Raw genomic sequence first — 22,582 nt, 5'->3', positions numbered from 1 at the left:
TTCTTTTTCATTATTTGACTCAAATATAAATATCAAGTCTGAACCTAATTATTTTCTTCAATGCTCCTTCTTAACTAGGGAGGTATTCATAAATCACACATGTATATACAAGTACAACGAAGATCTCAAAACACAAGAACTACGAAGAACTTCGGCACACAAAGTGCCACGGACCAGGGAAATCTATCCAGGGGTGACTAAGATGGACTAAATCTTTCATCCAATCTAGGTACCATCAGGCTTGCTAACCATCAACCCAGGGATATAGGTGTGTATCCAAGGTCATAGCTCCATGACCAATGCCACACTCCCTCTTCGGGATTTAGACATCAATACATATGTCATCCAGATGTTCTCCCAGACACTTTGTATCACACAAGATGCCTCCTCAATTCTCTTCCAAACATATTTCGTTAATGAAATCAATAAATCAACCAAACCAAGCAGGGTTTGAAATACTCAAACTTTTTATTAGGAAGAGATTTTTTCAACACATCAACTACTTGTTCGTCAGCTGGAACATATTGTAACTTCATGATCCCATCTTGTACCAAACTTCTAATATAGTGGTACTTATTGTTGATATGCTTCGTCGTTGCATGGAACACGGGATCTTCAGACATCTTAACGTTGCTTTGATTATCGCAATTTATCGTTGTAGGACTTAAGGTTTTTCAAACAAATCTTACAGAAGCTTCCTTAACCATACAGCGTCCTTTCCCACTTCAAAAGCAGTCACATACTAAGCTTTAGCACCAATTAAAGCAACATGAACTTGTTTTCTACTCATCCATGAAATCGTAGCAGACCCCAAACTAAAACATCCACCAGCAATGCTTCTTCCATCGGTCTCACTGCCACCCAATCAGAATCTGTAAAACCTGTCAGCTTGACTTCCTTGCTATCATACTTTAGGTAGTGATGAATAGTACCTCATAGATATCTCAATATATGCTTGGAAACTATCCAATGATCATGACGAGGCTCCAATTGAAATTGACTAAAAATGTTCACAGTGAAACATATATCTGGTCTAATGTTTACTAGATACATCAGAGAACCCACCAACTTTCGATAGGAGGTAGGATCTACGAGACTTGATTCGGAGCTTCTTAACTTCATGAGAATGGTGATCATGGGAGTAGTCATGGGCTTAGAATCCATCATACCGAATTTCTGCAACAACTTGATTATATACTTTCCTTTCCCCAAATAAATTTCCTGAAGTTTCTTCCATACTTCCAATCCTAGGAAGTAATGCATTAGACCCAGATCCTTCATCTCAAATTCGGCTACCAACATCTTCTTGCATTCTTGTATCCTTCGCTCTACACCTATAATAAATAGATCATCCACATATAGTATAATAATGACTGGCTCATTATCCACAACCTTGATATAGAGATTTGGATCAGCAGAACTTTTGACGAACCTAATTCTTAGAAGGTATGCATCCATTCTTGCATACCATGCCCTTGGAGCTTGCTTCAAACCATACAGAGCCTTCTTGAGTCTATAAACATGATTGTCTTTGCCACTTATTTCAAATCCTTCAAGGTGTTCAATATATACTTCTTCATCAATGGTCCCATTCAGAGATGTTGTTTTCACATACATTTGCTGGATATTCCATTCCATTGTTGCAACCAACGAAACCAAAGATCTTATAGTAGTATATCTCGCAGTGGGTGCAACGGTTTCTTCATAGTCTATGTCTTCTTTTTTAAAGAAACCCCTAGCAACAAATCTAGCTTTGTACTTATATATAATTCCATCCACAGCGTGATTGATCTTGTAGATCCATTTAGAAGTAACAACCAATTTGTCACTATGTCTAGGAACAATTTCCCAAACCCCATTCTTCATGTTGGATTGATATACTTCCTGCATAGCTTTCTTCCATACTTCTTGATGAGCAACTTCCTCAAATGTAGTTGGTTCAACTTCTATTAGTTTTGTCATGTATGCAGCATATCTAGAATATTGTTTTGGTCTTTTGCTTTCTCTAAAGGTTCCTTTCGTAGCTCCCAATCCTTCGACATCTTCAAGAGTAACTTTTAACCAATTTGGCCTTTTCCTTGTGTCGGGTATGATCATAGGTTGAATAGGCTCACTTGGTCCCTCTTCTTCTTCTTAATTTGTAGTGGGATTGTCGTGGTGCTCTTCTTCTTCAAATAGTGGTATGTCTTCGTCATCAGAACCAATAGGAATATCTTTGGATCTTTTGTAGGCATGATTTTCATCAAATATAATGTCCATGCTTACTTCAATGTGTCTTCCTTGTTTGATGTAGATTATATATGCCTTTGAAAATAGCCAACAAAAATCCCTTTAATGCTTGTAGGATCCAGCATCTTTCGTTTGTTCTTTGGAACATGGATATAGGCGAGACATCCAAAGATTCAGAGATGGTCCACAAAAGGCTTATTTCCTGTGAGTGCTTCTTCGGGTGTCATATTATCGAGGATTCTACGAGGACTTCTATTTTGAATATATACAGCAGTGATTGTAGGTTCTCCCCATAGAAATTTTGGAATGTCTTGATCAAAGATCATTGTTCGAATACATTCTTCAAGTGTTCTATTCTTCCTTTCTACAACTCCATTTTGTTTGGGATTGTAGGGAAAAATGAGCTCCCTCTTAATTCTTGATTCTATGCAATATGCAATTATTCCTTTTGAAGTGTATTCTCCACCATCATCGGATCTTAAAGTTTTTATTTTTCTTTTGGTTAAGGTATCTACTTCACACCTAAATTCCTTGAACTTTTCAAATACTTCATCCTTTGTTTTGAGTAGATAGAACAATGTCTTTCTAGAGTGATCATCAATGAAGGTTACATAATAGAGATTACCTCCAAGTGATTTGTCAAACATAGGCCCACATACATCTGAATGGATAAGGTCCAATATTTCTTTAGACTTTGTTTCGTCGCTTTTAAATGGTTTCCTTGTATTCTTTCCTAAGGTGCATCCCTTGCATATTCCCTCACGGTCTTCTTTAATATTGAGATTATCATTTACCAATATGTTGAGAGAGGGAATAACCTTGTAGTGTACTAATGACCATATCTTCTATGCCATAGTTCAATGGGATTGAATTTCATGTGAACTAGGGCTTGAGGAGATGGTGTTAATACCCTATATAAACTTCCTTCACGAATTCCAATGATTCTAGCTTTATCAATGGTTGAATTTTTACCCCAAGCCAAAACCTTTCCATCTACAAAAGCAACTCTATCACCATTATCTTCTAAGCAAGAAATTGAAAGTAAATTCTTTTTCAAACCTAGAACATATGGTATATTGTTGAGATGTAGCTTTGCTCCATTGCCCAGTTTTAAAGAAGTTGATCTCAAGGCTTTAATGGCATAGCTTTTGTTGTCTCTCAATTCCACTGCATGAGAAGATTGCTACTTTGATAGAGTATGAAGTTGTTTGCTATCTCATGTCATGTGTCTTGATGCTCTGCTATCAATAATCCATGCATTACTTTGATAGAGTATGAAGTTGTTTGCTATCTCATGTCATGTGTCTTGATGCTCTACTATCAATAATCCATGTGTTGTCATCATTGAGTGAACTTGTGAGTGCAGCCAAAAACTCTGTCTTCGACTTTGTTGAATAAGTTGTAGATGAGTCCTTTGATCAAGCTTTCTACAATGTTGAATCCCATTTTCAAGTATCTTATAGAGGGAGTAGTCCTTTCTTTCAAGCCAATAGAGTGATCTCCAATCTTCCCTAGCCTTAGCTCTAATACCACGTTGAGAAAGCAATGCTAGTAGAGTTAGGGTTAGATTTCTCTCTCTTGATAATTACTTGTGAATTGTATTGGCTTCTTTTATATCTTTGTTATATTATCTTTCATCAAGCAATGACCAAATTATGTGTATGAAGATCACAAGAACAAGAGACACAAGATGTAGGCACTCTATCAGGGTAAAACCTTTGGGGGAAAACCCAGTCAAAACTTATTCCTTCAATAGTTAAGACGAGATAATCCAAAACTCTTCAAGCTAGACACAAACCTCTTCCAACCACCAACTCAGCCTCTCCTTCCAGTAACTTCGACCTTGCAGCAGCAACAATTTGACCTAGCAAAACCAAAATTTCAACCTTCTAGCAATAGAATCTTCAACCCAACACTTTCAGAACTTCGACCCTCCCAACAGTAGAACTTCAATCTAGAAACTAGCCCAATAACTTCACATAAGAGAGAGAAAGAGATAGCCCACAACCTTCGACTTGTATTTCTTCCTTCTTCACCTTGAATTTCACACTTGTATGCACCTCCTTGATGTAGATCGAACTTCTTGAGTTGATTTCTCCAAATGAATTCGAACTATTTGTATATATATGCTTTAGATGAGGTCGAATTACCCAATTTGAGGCCAACTTGGTGTGGAGGTGACAAATACCTTATTTGACTCAATAATAAACATTTTTACATGATTCAAAAGCACAAGAAAGGTCTATTTAAATGGACAATGACTCAGAATAAATCCTAGAAGTCATCAATGGGGACTTTGACTTAAACATGATGACCCAAGCATGAAACTCGTGCTTTAATAAGTCATAATAATATTAATAATAATAAATTTATTTTTCATTCTTTGACTCAAATATAAATATGACGACCAAACCTAGTTACATTTTTCAACATACACAACCTATATAGAGGAAGTATTCTTACTTTTATTATATTCACAAATACATATCTCAAAAAGAAGATCCAAGATAAGCAGGCATGCATAGTCACCCCAAAATCAATTAACCATCATGTTAGTAGTGGTGCACCATCTTTATGGACATCCATATCAACAAAAAGATCATGATGTATTGTTTGCTTATATGGCATCACAGACCAAACCTCACAATCTATGTAAAATAGATGGAACAAGAATTTATAATTATCGACACTCTTTGAAAATGTCATGTTTGATTGACAATTCACTTTGCATTCGCAGTGCCCTAGAAGATGTATAAAACTCAACTTCAAGAACATTTCCAAAGCTAATTTAGGTTTAACTGAGGCAACCAGAGTATATAGACATTGTCAAGGGGGTATTATTTCAATTGCATGCAAATCCTAAGAAAGAGATGAATTTTTTTCCCAATTACATGGAGAACAATGTTCAATCCCTATGAAACATGAGCTTCGTCAATGGCTTTTCATGCATCAGGCCACTTGTACACTGTGAGGTTCTTCTCCATTCATTCACAATTAGGGGATGCATCAAAATACAACCCACTAGTTGATGAAAATGTTGTAGTTCAACTATTAACGCAATTAAAACATTCACAACTAGGAAATGCATCAAAAAAAATAACCCAATCCACTAGTTGATGAAATTGTTGTTATTCAAATATTAATGCAATTAAAACACGATATCAAGTTATTAACAACATAACCTCATTCCATCAAACATTGCAACCACTTACAACTATAGCAAACCTATCTTGTACCAATACATCATCGCTATCCTTCACTAAACCCTTCATATATGGTGGCTTTAACAATAGAATAGAGTCACGTACAATAGGGTATAATAAAAAGATCAGTGTAATCCATAATGCCAAACCATTTGACCAATGCCATCCCATGCCTTCGCAAAGCTTCAAGAGATCCAAATACGTGATAAAATCATGGTCGTATACTCTTGCCTCCCATTGCAACACTCACCTCATTGTTCTCAAAGGGTTTATTGCAGAATTTAACGTTCAAACAGGTGGAGAACGAAGCCAAGCAATCAACTCATCGTTTTCAATGGGATTTTTGCAGAATTTGACATTTGAAGACGTGGAGAACGAAACCAAGCATGTAAACGACCATGAACTCAACGATGCAAGGTTCAATCCCAGCGGTGAATCTAGAGTAAAAGCATCAAAAACATGATGCCGAACAGGGCAACAACGACTTCACTCACTGCCCACTGATTCACTTTCACACATGCACTTAAGCACAATGCTCATGAGACCCTCAAACTATAGCCCAAAAAGCATCATCGATGATCACTACACAATGGCCTCATCCACTTCCATTCTTTCCATGGGGAGTCTGTATGAAGGCACTCTGTGGCAGGGTGGACGACAGATGCAAAAGAAAGGCAGAAGCAGTGGATGAGACGGAGGGAAGAGGAGCAACAACATATTTGGAGGACAATGAAGATTGCAACCTCGGGCTTCACTAGCAGGGCCTACTACTCCCTTGGTGCCCTGAGTGCACGACCCTCTAGCAAAGCATAAAATGGAGGACCCACTGGGAAGATGGAATGCATAAACAATAGAGTTTATCCTGGGTCAAATCCATTGTTCGCAGCAAATTGATGGTCATAACATTGTGATGTCCCATTGGGCTATAAGGGCCTGTCTTTAGGGATGAAACAATATTTCTTTAGAAGTGTCCTATCATTAAATATAGGTGAAGAGCCTACACGAATCACATGAAATTATCCATCAAATAGAAAAAAATTGTGTATGTTAAAACTATCAATGGGCATCGTGAAGAAGAAGTCTGCTACATGATGATCGGTCTTCAAATTAGCAATTGAATTATTACGAAGTGTTTTCGGCTTGTATCTAACTAGGGCATGGCACTAGTTTCATTAAACAAAATAATTTCATTTCTCGATAGCCTACATTAATTAGTAGGAAAAAATTCTAATCTATTTAAAAAAACACATGTTTCTAATTTCATTGTTTTAAACGTAATACCCACAACAGAGTGCACATTATCAGCATGCTATACAGAATATTGTAAACAAAGCTTCTAACCCAAAAAATTGCACGAGAAAAGATCGAACTTTTGCACTTCTGTTCCATAACTCGTACAATTGCATGTATACAGCATTTATAATGTTGGACCTATATCTCAACAGACATAAGTTACAAGACTAAATGCTTTGACTGTTCGATTTGTTCTCCCACTATTGTGTCTCGAGCCCTCTCATATTTCATGTTGTGGTATTGTGTCCTGTATATAGTTGCAGAGCTCTCAAAACCGACTAGCTTTCATTGTAGGTTCTATGACCCTGAAAGTTTGGATTGCCAATCGTTTAACTCCCACAAGTTCATCTTCTCCTCCGCAAAATTTGTTGCGGGCCTTCACTTCTGCAACCTTAGGTTGTGGCCTTGGTCATCTTCGCAACCTTGTATTGGAGGATTTCAACTACTCCAATAACTTTGTTAACCACCACGTGGGAACCATTCCACAACTTTGCAGTGCAATCTTGCAGCCCTCTGCAATTTTATGCCTTGAAACACAGCTTTACATCCTTGGAGTTGTGACCTTAATCAATAACATGGCATGCAGTTCTGCAAGGGAAGGAATGGTTGCAGGGCCTGTCAAAACTGCAAGTTTGGGGAAGGCTGTCTGTGTACAACAAGGTGCATCTTATTAAATGAAAAATATGTTGCAAGTGTCTGCTTCAAGTCATTAATTTTAGGCAAGCATATGTAAAAGGTAAAACTCTTCTCAATGTCACCGAGTTTCCATAGTCACAGGTGTGAATGTTGTCAGATTTTCAAAATATATGCTTGTGTAAAGCCAGATTTTAATTAAAACAACAAAATTCAATAGTGACAGATTGGTACAACTAGTTACATCATTCACGTAAAATTATCTACAATTGCACAACTGCTAGCACAGTAAGAATATGGTTCAGAATAATAAGTTTGATTTTCTGATCCATAAATAGAATAAAGATTACAAGCTCTCCCCATCAACCTGAGCAGTTAAAAGTAAACTCAATGTCTGAATATAAGAATAACCCCAACTTCTAAAGAAACCAGAAAAAACACTAGCTTTGGTATCAGTTATTCAATATTACAGTCCGCATCAAGTACAAACAGCAACATCCCAATGTTGCTTTTAGAGACTTGTGCTAATTCAGGCATGTCATAATCAATCCTCAAAACTACAGTTAGCAGATGTAAGGCTCAAAAAGACAGCCGAGTATAACCAGTAAGCAAAGTGAAAACTACAGCCACCAAAATATATAGCAGTGTTTTTCAAGAAGTCCCAAAGATACTTAGATAGGCCTTCCGGAAAGGTCACTACAATACTGCATTTTCTACTATCACATAACACTAAAGATGTAGTAAAGCTACCAATGATCCAGACCAATGCCTCTACCATGATCAAACTTACCCTGCAAACCATTGTTTCTCCTTCTCTGATATTCCTGCTGCCCGTGATTTCCTCTTCTGTTGAAGTCATCCCCATTATTTCCTCCCCTGTTGTATACAAATCGTTCATTGTTCCTTCTTTCTGAACCTCTGTAAGACTCGTAGCTTCTTCCGGTGTCCGCTCGCAATATTCTTGGTTCAACTCTTTCAGGTTCATGTGCAGTATGAGAACTCCTAGGTTCATTGAGCCTTCCACTCACTTCACTTGCAGAGTGCCATCCCATTGTTTCATCAAAGCCTGTATATGCATCCACGTAACCAGGCTTTGAGCCTATCCTTCCAGCATCAAAAGGCCTTGGCAACTCTCTGTGTGGAGGAATGGGGCCTGGCCTATCAAAGACACCTCCTCTCCTCGGTGTTTCATTATGACTAGCATAAGTCCCAGGCTTTTCAAAGTCATTAACTCCTCTAACAGGACCCCTTCCTGTTAATGAACCTGTTCTGCCAGGACCTGAACCTCTTGATATATCGCTGCGCCCTGAATTAGATCCTGGTCTACCTGAACCTCTTGATATATCGCTGCGCCCTGAATTAGATCCTGGTCTTGCAGACTCATACCACTGAACATCACCTTGCCAAGAACCTGATCCTGGCCTTTCAGAGTCATAACCTCGGACATCACCATGCCATGAGCCTGAACCAAGCCTTTCAGACTCATAACCCCTGCTATCACCACGCCGGGAACCTGAGACTGCACCTGGCCTCTCAGAATCATAACGCGTAACATTACCACGCTTAGAATGAAAGTCCATCCTTTCAGAACCATATCCTCTATTAACATCAACATGACCCGAGTTGGACCGTGGTCTCTCAGAGTCATTTCCTTCATAAAAATCACCAAACCCTGGACAAGGGCCTGAGCAATCAACATCAGAGCCTACAGTAAATCCACGTCCCGGACGAAAACCTGACCTGTTGACATGATGACCTCCAGGAAAATCAACAGACCCTGACCGAGAACCAAGTCTGTCAAGCCCTGGTCCTCTAGCATCTAAACGATCATAGCCTGTGGGCATTCCCCCATGTCTCTCAGATTCAAACCCATGAGAAATATCCCTATCCCTCGAGCTGTAAGGCCGCTCACCATCATATTCTCTCATTATTTCTCCACTCACAAGTGATGAATGTGGCCTTTCCAAGTTATACCCTCTGGAAATTTCTACTCGTTCTGATCCAAGAGCCCCTTTCCCTGAGTAGTCAGAACGCCCGGATCGAGAACTAGGCCTGTCAACTTGTTTCTGTGGGAAGCGAACCTTATCATCAAGGGCTAAAGTCAACTCTTGCAACTCTCTCTCCTTCTGGGTGAGCTGGGATCGTAAGTTATTTAAGTGCTCTGTATCTGATATCCAACCAGTTCCTTGAACAGCTTTCCCACTATCTCCATCAGAATTCTTAATCAGATTTTCAAGTACTGTTATCTCTTCCTTAAGTTTCTTTTCCTCTTCAGATTCAGTTCTGCAAAAAGAACCAAGACAGTCAGCAAAAATAGCAACACTAATGTAGCATAAGCAGAACTGCAGACAAATGATTTGTTAATGTTACCATAATTTTAAAACCACTAAAAATGAAGATTAAAATAGCAGAAAACTTCACATTTTATTTACTTTATAATCTCATGACACCTTTTAGGAATCAAGTATAATCTGAAATGTGTGTGTATGTGCAGATATTCGTCAAATAGGGTATAACTCGAGTGGCTGAGATAGAATATTGTCTCCTCCCCTGCCAGGTTCAAATCCCACTATGTGACACACACACACACACACATATATGTCAAGTGGGTGTAGCTCAAGTGGTTGAGAGAGAATGTTGTTTCCTCCTCTGTCTGGGTTCAAATCCCACTATGTGACATGTGTGCTCTTAATAAGCAACTTCTTGTTGAACTTTTGACCTGGCCTTCATCCCTGAAGAATCTAGTTTCAAAGTACCATCCAAAGAATGAGGGGAAGTGCCTGGTGTGTTTCACCAGGAAATGCATTCCATGGAAAAAAAATATAAAAATAATACTAATTTGAAGGTCACGGCCAAGCCAGACACCAAATTGGTGTGGGTGTTATATATTTGAAATTAAGTCCAAATCAGTGGGATTCAAATGTGTGATAGAACTAAAATACGTATTGTAAACAGAGATCCTCGAGGAATTTTATTCTAATATTAATGAATGTGAGAAGTAGATTTCCAATTTTAAACTTGAGCTATTGTGAAAACACTTTACACACAACAGCATGCAAGAAATATTTTTTCTTGTAAGCAGGCATTCAATTTTATTTTGCTGGAGGTGTAGACATATGGGTATTCTTAAATCAAATACACCTAAATATCTCAGTGATGCTCCAAAACATCTCAATGATGGTTTTATACAAGGTCATATCACTTCAATAGATTTTCTAACAAAGAAGCAAGGGATAAAACCCCATTTTAGGAAAATAACTTAACTTTGCCAAGTAAAAATTTCATAAAGCCTGTATTTCGAAAACATACAAACACGCACACGAAGGGAATCAAAACCTGCAATTCTATGACAATGTTGTGTAAGTGCGGGGAATAGAAGCATGCAAGCAAGGGAAGAATAAAGCAAATGAAATAAGACCTGCACTAAACGAAGTGATTCAAACATCCCCATAGTGTTAATTCAGAATATCAAGGTCAATATTCCCTTTCATTTCCTTTTCCAATCTTCACACCTCATATAACACTTGTCAAGTTTCTAGCTTACTGAGCTAAAAATACATTTTATTTATATACAATATGTAGTTACATTACATGAGAACGTTAATCCCAGCCCTGCTAACTTAAGAGCAAGGAAGAAAAGGTCATTGAATTAAGGGACCACTTTAAATTTTCCGATGTCCATTTTAATGAAAGAATATCACCAAAGAAGACACTCCAGCCATACTCATACTTCATATAAAACCGGCATCATAATTAATCACAATGTCTGAGCATCCCACAACAGTTTGAAGTAAAGACAATCATGGCTGAAGTGACAAACGAGGAATTCGGAGGACGGTAAGCCTAGGTTCTCGCTTCAAAGATAATATGATGAATCTTTGAAAAGTTTGATGGGTTATTTGGAACAACATATATGAAGAGGTACAAAAGCTTTAAACCTAAGATAGCTCGGGATCTTTGGCCCCTATCACGCTTCTTCACATTGAATTGTCCTTTGCCACAAGGTCAAGAAGGGATATGAAATGACTGAAGCTTAGTCTAAACGTTCTGACTTTTTGGCCTTTTCCAGGCTGATTTTCCTGTCAATTTTGCCCAAAATCCAACCAGAAATTGTTGGAAATGTACTCTTATGTTGTTGAATCTGTACAATCCGAGTGCCCCAAGGATTTTCAGGGCACTGAATCCATTTCTGCATTCAAAAATGCAATTTAAACAACAGAATATTGTTATCTCACCAAGAATTGTATAATCAGATTAACGGGACTGCTCAGCCCATAGGTAGCAAATACATATTGAGAGTACAAAAGTCACTCCTATAAAAGCGAAGATCAAAGCTAATCTATATGATCTAGGTGAAACAATTGCAATGCCACAAAGAAATACAATGCTATGGAGCCATGTACAAGGAAAAGAGATCCAATGCTCCAAGCACCCGCCATTGCACCAAGAAACTCGATGCTCAATTCACCAAGCAACTGGCATCAGACCAATAGTTAATGAGGTACAAAAAGAATTGTTGCTGCACAAACTAGCAGGCCTTGTGAAAAGGCAAAAGCTAGAGGGCACAACAATTGGAACAGAGACCCACTGTCACCACAGCCCAAGTCCCCTACTCTTCTTGCATTTTCACCAACGGGAGGAGTCCCAGTATTACTCACACATGATAGATGTGTGTCTATGAATTGTTTGAAGCAAGGAAAGGCAGCTCATTCAATGGAAAGGTTCAACAAAAGTATGAGCTTTGGGAGAAGCTAGTAAGACTTTCCATGAAAAACCCCTTTGAAATATGGCTACACGAGACCTAGGGTTGAGATATATAATGAGATATGAGTGCATCCAAGGTCAAGGTAGATAAGAGAAAAGGCAATGTATAATTTACTTCAATAAGTATTATGGCACGTGCCTTCAAAGAATCCCCAAGTTGAAGGATTAGCTTCTAGGGTTCCCTCTTGATGTGATGGCTAGGGCATCAAATTTATGGAGACTCCACTGTGGGAATTCCTCCAAAACTTGAGGATCCCTAGAGGAGACACTAAGGAAGAATCTTATCCAAGCAAAATTCAAAATACCTCCCTCCAAAGGATTTTGCACCAAGCCCAAGAGAACCTCCCTATCCTTGAAGGGACGAAAAATAGAAGTTGAAAAGGAAGATAATCTTTGAGTTGAAAGTGATCACCGCGGATTTAAGATCAGTGCCTGAACATTGGGAGAATTGGAGTCAAGGATGATCTCAATATGGGCAATTCACTTTTTTAACGAGACCTAACGGAAGCAACGCCGCTACCCCTAATGGAGGCAGCTTCACAACACCTTTAGATATTTATACTTCGATGACACTTGCTAATGGAGTTTCAAGGATGAAAATGCAATAAATCCCCTAGGAACATTCATTCATTCACTATTTATGGGTAATACATGCAAAATTTCCCAATAGTTACAATTTTTAGACAACATTCATCAATTAGGGCACATTAATAACCATGAAAAGATAGCAAAATTATCCAAACATCCAAATTCGTCCACATATTGCAAGTCTAAAAATCTCTAATGAGGTATCAAAAATCCCAAGTGTGATGCTAGGATGAGACTAGATCTCTCCTATTTATACAAGAATTAAGAGTTCAAATTTTAAAAGACAAAGCCCCTCCAAATGCCTAAGATGCTAAGTAACTCACCCATGGTTACAAGCCAACCATGATAGCTCAAAAATTAAATTGAATTTCCTTCCTAGGCCCACGCAACGCTGACGTCATGCATTCGTGGATGCCTAGAGGGGCAATGTTGAGGCCTCATGCGCTAAAATTGTGAGAGGGGGCCTCAAAAATGATTATGAAGAGGGTGGTACCCTCATGCTACAAAACATCTTTGAACCCCTATTCGTGCTTAGTGGGCTCTAAATGGGTCTCCTAGGTCTCCAAGAGGCTCAAGATCAAGTTGATGTTCCATCAATGAGGGCTAGAAGATGACACATGCCCTCCCATGTCTCCTCTGGGCCTTGGAACAGTTGCCAAGTGTATGATGAGGAAAGCCCACACCTTGGTTATATGAATGTAGGAGGAAGCAATCGTGGTAGATGAGTTACCTCGCCTTTGTTTTTCCACCCTTCTTCATTTGTCTTTTGCCCTTTATTGATTTTTCTTCATTTTACTGCTTGGGGCTCAAAGGGATGAGAGCATGATGTGTAAGATATAGCAATGATTACCCCATTAAGGTGGGGCAGTGTCATCACCCCCACGGTGTTGGGACATTCGTGTGTTTTTTAATGATGCAATGGCCAATCATAGGGGCCCTAGGAACCTAGGTGATGGCAATAATGATAGAGGGTAGAGCTCATGTTTGGCTTTTTCCCACGTGCTAAATTTTATTGTTCTGGCCATCTTTTGCATTTTGTGGTACATTTCTTATTGTATGTGGCCATATTATGTTTTTATCTTTTTTTTTAGCTACATCAACCTTCGAGGCATCATTCCTGGCCCAGCCCAAGGTGTGGAAAAGGGGAGGAGGAGGCTAACACCTTGTGGACCCAATGGACAAATGTGGACCCAGGCAGGGATAATGTAAAAGGGGAGTGAGATATATGGTATCGGGAAGCAAGACCATGCAACCATGTAGTGATACTCCTAAAGCTATAAAAGGAAATAAAGGAGATCCCACTGGACTAGGATTCAGGATTAACCCCCCAGTTGAGGTAAGGGAACAAGAGTACAGTCAGAGCCCCTCCTCCTTCCAAGTATCCCAGTAATCCATGCCCAAGTGTGCCCAAGAAAAACAAGCATAAACACAATTACAAAATGAAAAATCATACCTTTGGGATTGAATGGTCCACCTTCAAACATATGCTCATGACAGATGAGCAAGGGTACACAATCGCGAGCTCAATTGGCGGAGAAAAGTCACACATCAAAAGCTATCAGGTGGCTGGCACGGGGCTGCTTCCTACCGGCAAAAGACAAATCTAGGAGAAAATTTCTCCTATGGGGTTACCCACTGGTGGTGGATAACAGGAATGTTATAACAACATCTGTGAGGTAATGTACACACACAAGGGAGAAATTAACATATTGAGAAGTCAACTGAATACACGAGGTTAAGTATTCATTGATAGTGAAGGTTGCGAAATTAAAGTATTGAGAAGTCAACTGCAATACATGAGGTTAAGCATTCATTGATAGTGTAGATAGCATTTCGTTAAGTCTAGTGAAACTAGTAAGCTGATTGGCCAATTTTCTGTTATTGGCTTCAATGCCCTTAATTGGCTTCTTTAAAGTCTTAAACCTCCTTTGTAACAAATAACCACACACAGTGATGAAATCTGGGTATTCTTTCAAGCATAGAAGGCATGTTATAAAGATTGTAATCATTCTTGTCTTCAAAGTTCAAGAATTAATGAATTAATAAATAATAAACTATGCCCTCAGACAACTTCTAAGTCGGCCTTACCAACAAATTACCTAGGTGGATCCCTGTGTTGATGGAATAAAGGAATCCAACTACCGCTAAGCTCCAGTCCTCCGTCCTTATTCAGACTATCTGCATGCTTGACAATCACAAGGCCCAATGGCCTCCTTGATACAACTATCTGTGTGCTTAAAAATCTCAAGGCCCAAGGGCCTATTTGATACAACTATCTGTGTGCTTAACAATCTCAAGGCCTAAGGGCCTTTTTAATACAATGCTTATAATAATGGTCTTCCTCAGTCAAGATTTCAGTGTCCTCCAGATTAATAGATTGTTGTATTATTGCAAAATATTCATAACTATACTTAAATCTGAAGATGTCGACTACATTGAGTTGCTCCAATCAGTACAATTAGTCTTAGGACACTAACTATAATACTTAAACATCATCCAATGCTCATTCACTTCATCATGTTATTATTTTGATACTTCTCTTCTTTTATATTTTATGATTTGGCATGAAATTTATAATACCACAAGATTTTGGGAGCTCTGATGACCATTGATCATTGCTCTTTAAAACTTTCATGTAACCCAAAATAGCTTTACAAGTTGTTTGTGGATGACTTTGAGGTAGAACAATTGGGAATAAAAATGATCTACCAGTACAAACACGAGAAGCTGGAACACTTTTGCTGATAGCATGATGTAAACATACCAGGCCTTTAAGTAGTCACATTCTGGAGTGATACTCGTAACATTATTTGTACCATTCACAAAACAAGAAAGAATTTTAAACCTCCAAAAGAAAAAAAAACAGCATAATGACTATAACTATTCCTACAGCACACTTCAAGCAAACTTAGCAAAGGCTAATAAAAGAGAAATTATGGAAATGTGACCCCTTGAGTAAATATCAAACAGAACAACAGTCAAATAGGATGGTCAAACATCAAAAACCGATAGAAGAGACTGCTAACAAGATAGAACCTAAGTCACCAGATTTGAATCCATGCTTGAATTCGGCAACAATCAAATTTGCAAAACACAAAAAGATTTGAGAAAGTTCACCATCAAGTTTAGAAAATATATATTTCAAAAACTTAAAAAATTAAAAACATTTATGACAAATTTAAATGACATTATAAAGCAACAACGATAAGTTTATAAAATATGTTTATTACTAATTATAACTTATGTAGTGTAATTTGAGTCTAGCACGAGTGGATATGCAATAAAGTGTTATCCTCCCCACCCAGGCTCTATTCCTGTAAGCGACATGACAAATCTTCAAACTTCTACAGAATCATGTTTACCCTCGTACCATTCTCAGAATGAGGGGAAGTGTCTGGTGGGTTTACCAAGAAATGCATTGAGGAAAAGGACAAACTTATATAGTATAGTATATAATATATATTTATTTCCAATTTACTGAAAATGAATTTTATCGAGTCACATTAGATTTTTATATAACAATTCAAATCAAACTAGAATTTGTTTGGTGAACAAATTCAAATTTGAATCATCTCGATAAAATCATAAACATAATTTAATTTAATTCTCACAAAAAATCCGTTGATTTTTGTATTTCAACAATAAAAACAGTTGAAAACAATGACACATAAATGCCTTGAAAGCCAAACTAAGCCCGCACTGTACAAATTGAAACTATATATAAACAAGTAACTTTAAGGCAAGAAAAAATTTAAACTCAAGGGCATATCCCTTAAATGCAAGCTCACCAAACTACAATGGCATATCCATTGTTGAGGATTTTGTTTCACATTAACATGACTACCATCCCTCGCATAAAAATTCAGAAATAATTACAAAAAGAAAAGTGTGTCTAATAACCCCACATTGACAACAATTGTAGGATATGGGTGGTGTGGGAAATTGTACCAACTCTTCAGACGCTTCTAGACAATCTTCCATCACAATTTCTTTTCTCTTCAACCTCAAATGCTAAGAGAGACACAAATATAGAGGTTGATGACCTACAAGAAAGGAACATCTCCTCATCTTCAGGCAAAAGGTCAAGGAGGACTGAGACCTTTTTCCTTCCTCTTTCCCCCTCTTCCAAAGCATCCCTCTTGGGCATTTGGTTGTTGGCTCTTCACAATCCATGTACCACTCCAATTTTTCCAACGTATTTGTTTCTCCTTAGAGGTTAGCTTGTGGAGTAGATCTGCTTTTTGTTTTCAGTTTAATATAAAAGTGGCCTGTGCACTCACATAGGGCATTGATACTATTGTACTTGACAGTCCATTGAACTATTTGTGATCATTTGTTTGACATTAAAAAAATTATCTTATCGACACCCACCACAACACTTTCTCATTCCAAAAGTACTATTGTACTCGACAGTCCCATTGAACTATTTGTGGTCATTTGTTGGACAATAATAAAATTATCTTATCTACACCCACCACAACACTTTCCCATTCCAAAAGTTCACTTTGGGGTGCAAGTCCCAAGTTGATGTGATAGAATCCACCCTTTCTCCAGTACTTACATCATTTAGGTCCCTATGTTTGGGAGGTCCCCATTCAGTATGATTGTTGTCTTTGCAATCTCTTCTTAAATGCAAGGCTACTAAACCATAGTGACATCCCTTTTGAAGGCAAGCAAAATTAACAAAAGTGAGTCAATGTAGCAATCCCACATTAACATGAAAGGTCTATGAAATACTACATGCACCAAAAATCTTGCCAGTCTGGAGTCTAGCCATCGGCTTCAAGGTGTGCTATCACTCAAAATGAACTTCAATAATCAAGAATCAAAAAGTTCTTCTTGATTGATTTGGCATCAATAATTCAATACTCGACAATGAACTTCCTCAAAAGTTCAATCCCTCGACATTAACAGCTCAATACTTAAGAATGAAATTCCTCAAAAAGTTCACTCCTTCAACATAAATGGTTCGAGACTCTAGAATAAGCTTCCTCATGAAGTTCATTCTTTTGGCATCAACGGTTTGATACTCAAAAGCTCAAAAAGTTAATTCCCTCAATAATGATAATTTGTGGATACATTTTGTAATTTAGAGTGTTGAGAAACTAGGGCATCGGAAATGTGATTTCTCTACTTATGATAATTTCTTGTGAATGCTTTTTTACTTCTTTAGAAAAGGATCTTCTCTTTACTTAGACTATTATTGTGTTCTTCTTCATCAAACAGTTACCGATGCATAAACAATAAAAAGACGAGACACAGAATGTAGGCGATTAGCCAAGGCCAAAACCTCTCCAACTTGAGAGGAAAAACCCAATATGAATTCTTCTTCTTATAGAGACTTCAATTGACAAATACCAAGACCAAGACCCTTGACCTATTTGACCTCTCCAAGACCAAGTCACCAAGCTTCTTATTTATACCTCTTCTTCTTACTTAAGTCAACGATGGTCAATTGCCTGCTTCTTCCTTCTTCCTCAGCAACTCTTCAGATCTCGGCTTCTTGAATCAGATCTACAACTTTTCAGTCCTACTTTAGAAGCCCTCAATTCGGTCTTTGTGAAACCTTTACCTTCAACTTGGCTTGAGGATTTACTTCTCTTTCTCCTTGATTCGGCTTCTAGGACAGCAGTGATACCTTCGACCCTTTTTCTGCAGCAGACGATCCTCCTTTCCTTCCCACGTGTGATGGATATCAGCCCTAAAACAGAGCCAAACAACTTCGTTCTTGCCTTCCTTCTTCTTGATGGCTATGAGGTTATCTTCCTTGACCTTTTCGCACTTCTTCTAGCTTCAGATTGCTTGACCAAAAATCGTGTCCACTAATGGAGGCCGATTTGCCCTATATATATAGTATTTCGTCCATCAAAATAAGTGGATTTGTCATATAGGTAAGCCAACTTGTTATTCTGGAAGCATCCTTAGGCCGACATGAAAATGGGCTTGTGACAAGGTCTTGGAGGGTAATCAAAATAACATTTTACAATGTGTAAAATGTCTTTAATACATCACAATGACTCCTTAGACTCTATGACTTGATGACCAACCCTAAAGGCTCACAATGGGAACCTTAACTAAAATAAAATTCCTTGCTCATGAAACCCATGAGACAAGCATTACAAAAATAATTTTATTTTCTCCTTTACATCAATTACATAAAATCATAATTACACATGTCATTATGAAGACCGAACCTAGTTACACTTTTCAACATAGAGTTCAACATTCGGCATCAACTAATATGGTTGTAAACTTTCAATCTCAAAATTAAACATTGGACAAGTTTCTTTCATGAGGTCTTCAGGCTAACGTTTTCTAGGGTTCACTTCCCAAGTTCCCACTTATACCAATATAGAGGGACAACTATTGGAATTCCACAGGTTACCTACACTTGTAGGCAACATGCAATATTTGATGCATGCATCAAAGGATGATAACTCCAAAAAGGTACTTCCATTTTTCAAGACTTGCATTTTGGGTAACTTTCTAGTTTTAGAAGGTCCATATTTTTCAAAAATAATCAAATTTGGATAACTTTTATAGAAGGGCATGAGGTCAATTTTGTTGGTGATCCGAGAACATATGTATTTCTGCTTTTTGCTCTTTTGAGATTGACCATATTTTTGCAATACTCTTTTTGGAGGACAATATGTGTGCGAATTTTAGTGGCAATCAAAGGAAAGGCACTTCTACACATTTTGTTTAGGTCCCCAATCTAGTACTAAAGATAGGTTTCAGTTTTTAGCAATCTCCATGCATGTTTCGTGATGCAACATAATCTTGAAATTGAGATATGTGCCTGCAACTAGTGTTTTTCTATGTTTTTTTCATAAACATCATCCTATATTGGTCCAAATGGAATGTACCTTGATTGTGGGTGTGTCATCATTATAAAGCCTACAAAGGAATGTGCCCTCACTTGAGATGATTCATGTAGGATGAGTGGTTGATTGACACGGCATCCATTCTAGACTAGTGCACCCCACTTGAGCTATCATCTTTGACTTTCATTGCCTTCCAAAGCAAGCTTTCTCCATATTGATTTGCACTCCTTGAAAGCTTCCTACTAACAAAAGTTCCCATTATTAAATTTTCACTCAAAGCAAAAGTTTTCTATGTTGGGAAAAGGGGGATATTTATGTGGACTCCAATTTGATGTTTTATTTGGAGATTCCCATTTCTATCCATGGCATGCTTTTTATTTTTTCCCTTTCATTTACAAATAGGTTGTATTCCTTCAAAAGACTTCTTAGCGTCTTTTACTTCTCCATTGTCACTTAAAGAAGTGATGCCACTCTACTTCAGAGAATCTCTTTGAAATTTCTAATGTGCCTGCAACTTACTCCAAGTAACATTTATTGCTTTTGTGGAGGTGACAAAGCATGTTTGTCTCCTTTTCTATCTTCTCCTAAATTAGGCATGTAAGTAGGATATTTTTAGCAAGAGGAGGATTCCCCCACTTTTGATATTTCAACCATCTTTCAATGGCTTTCAATGCATTTAAAGAGCATGAAAAGTGTGCATTCTTCTTTTCCAAGATATTTTCTCAAGCAAGGCTCAACTTTATTATCAATTCTCATCCTTTATCATCTTCTCTTGGTTAGTTGTTGGGTTATGAAGCTTCCAATTAAACAACTAAGTTCAAACCCAACAAAAATAGATAAATAAGACAAGATAATTTTATTAATATCCAATGAATGATCACAAAAGTAGACCTTTCATGTGTGTGCTCGTGTGTGACAGGGAAGGTGTTTGACCTCTCAGAGTTGGGTTTCCCTCCACCAACACAGGGGCATAACACACGTCAAACAAGCCAAATTGGTTTCAATGAACGTTAATAGGTACTTTAATTCAGAGTAAAAGCAAACGAAACAATCATCACTGTCTTCATGCTTCCACTAAATTCATTTGAGATTTAAAGGTTTGAGCAAGCCCTCATGCAATTGTATGGGTCAAGCTCCCCACATGCACTAACATAGTTCTACTTTGAGTGGTATGAGGAATTTGTAAGAACCTTGAGGTGATTACTTATATTCCCATCAATCCTTATGTGTGTTGATTTGTGTTCAACTTGCTTAGAACTTTGATATTTATACAACTCTTGCAAAACAAAGATCAAAGAAACATATTTTGGTAAAAAATACAAGCACATTTGTGTCTGAGAATTCCATCTTTTGCATGGCTCATTTAACCAAATTTTTACTTCTTTAATACATGAACTTTGTAGAAATTCCTCAAAATTCAAAATTCAAAAAATCACCTCTTAACTGGGGTTTCCCAACTTGTAACCCTATGAAGTTTCAGCGCTAGGTCCTGTTGACGGGCTAGATTGCTTTTCCAATCAGTCAAGGGACTCAACCCAAGAGAGCGGTTCAATTAGACGCTCCCTTGTTTGGAATGGTTGAATCCTCTAAGTTAATGGCCCAACAACCAGTTTCAAAGGGCCTTGGCGATTGAACTAGATACAAAATAATTGAAACCCATCAAAACCCTACTCTATAAGATATAAAAGAAAGGTGTTGCAATTCAACAAACAGGGTTAGTCCAGATCTACAAAATGACAACATTACAATTTACAGTCTATACTCTATGCTAATTGAAAAAAGGAAAAGACTATGTTAATCTAACAAAAATAGAAAAGATTATACACTAACTTAATAAAGGAATGTGCAGTTATCCTAGCATCCAAAGAAACTGCAGTTGACTTAAGTCAACCTGCTACCCCAAACTAGGGCAGTCAACACTGATCAAACCTGAGGTCAAATTGTCTTGATTTTCGTGCCAAAAAATGTGGCCTGCCTAGGAGAGGCAGCCACACCAAAACCGCACTCTTCTAAAGTCAACACTTGGTCAACGCTAGTCAAAGAGACCTTCAGCAGCTTTTGCGTCCTCCTTGCCCTACTACGTCCTCCTTCTTCCCACGTGTGAGCTGCTCCTTGTGTAACCCAAAGCTAAGGAGAGAGAGAGAAGAAATGAGTGAGATGAGATGATAATAAAATGAATCAACCTCACTTGTATTTATGTGATTCACTGGGGCATGTGTGCCACACATTTAACTGTTGGCCGACCTTAACAATTTGTCAAGTAAATACAAATAAATTCATATCTCCATAAATACTTGTCGGAATCGGATGATCTTTAGATCAATCCTACACCTCTCGGCAAGAGGAATCTAGGAAAAATATCAGCTACCATAAATTAGATGACCCACATGGAGTTTGGCCCTAGTTGCCAATTTTAACACTCCCTCTCTACTAGGGAGAACTCCATCTGCTAATCTATCTGATCATCGGTACTGTCCCAACCATCAAATGCACTGCCTTGCACTGCTGGCTCTACTTTGCTAAACTATGAAGAAGAAGAAATGATCGAGGATATATCATACGATCCACCATTGACCTGAAGTCAGTCTCAGAGTGTGTCATACCACTCTCACTGATCCCAGATCAATGGAGGTCATCCTAGCATAGGGAGTACAGTAGATACAACGATGCGTCCATCGATAGTACTACTAATGGTCCCTAACCCCATTTCCCTACTCACTGATCAGATGAGAGGTACTTCCCATGAATCCCAGACTACATGGGTAGGATGCCTCGATAGGAGAAATAATCATCCTGTCCACAGAAGAACGAATCATCATGTTCAATAGTCATCACAAGAGAACTAATCATCATGTCCACAGTCGCCACGAGAGAACTAATCATCCTAACCCACAGGAGAACTAATCGTCATGTCCCACAATTGCCACAGGGTGTCACAGGGGAAGGTTGAACCTTTCACTCGGTACATAGTGCACCACCAGGGGATGGTGAGTCACCCTGTGCTCGCATGTCGCTCCAAGAAGTACTGCGCGCCCCCTTGGAGCTCCC

General features: G+C 38.2%; 1 protein-coding gene across 1 annotated transcript in view; it reads right to left on the bottom strand.

The window, feature by feature from the left end:
- Positions 1-7,655: 7,655 nt before the first annotated feature.
- The window catches only part of LOC149207669 (uncharacterized), a 39,891-nt gene continuing 24,964 nt past the window's right edge, over positions 7,656-22,582 (bottom strand). Inside the window, exon 2 of the mRNA XM_089395826.1 lies at positions 7,656-9,641. Within this exon, the coding sequence (XP_089251952.1) occupies positions 8,105-9,641 (1,537 nt within the window). The 3' untranslated portion in view covers positions 7,656-8,104. The remainder of the gene's footprint in view (positions 9,642-22,582) is intronic.

Source organism: Pinus tabuliformis, chromosome 1_2, assembly GCF_031772625.1.
Source record: "Pinus tabuliformis cultivar Carrire ecotype Pingquan chromosome 1_2, CPIR1, whole genome shotgun sequence".
NCBI lineage: Eukaryota > Viridiplantae > Streptophyta > Pinopsida > Pinales > Pinaceae > Pinus > Pinus tabuliformis.
Note: the sequence above shows the minus strand (reverse complement) of the source record. Positions and strands in the feature narration are given on the sequence as shown.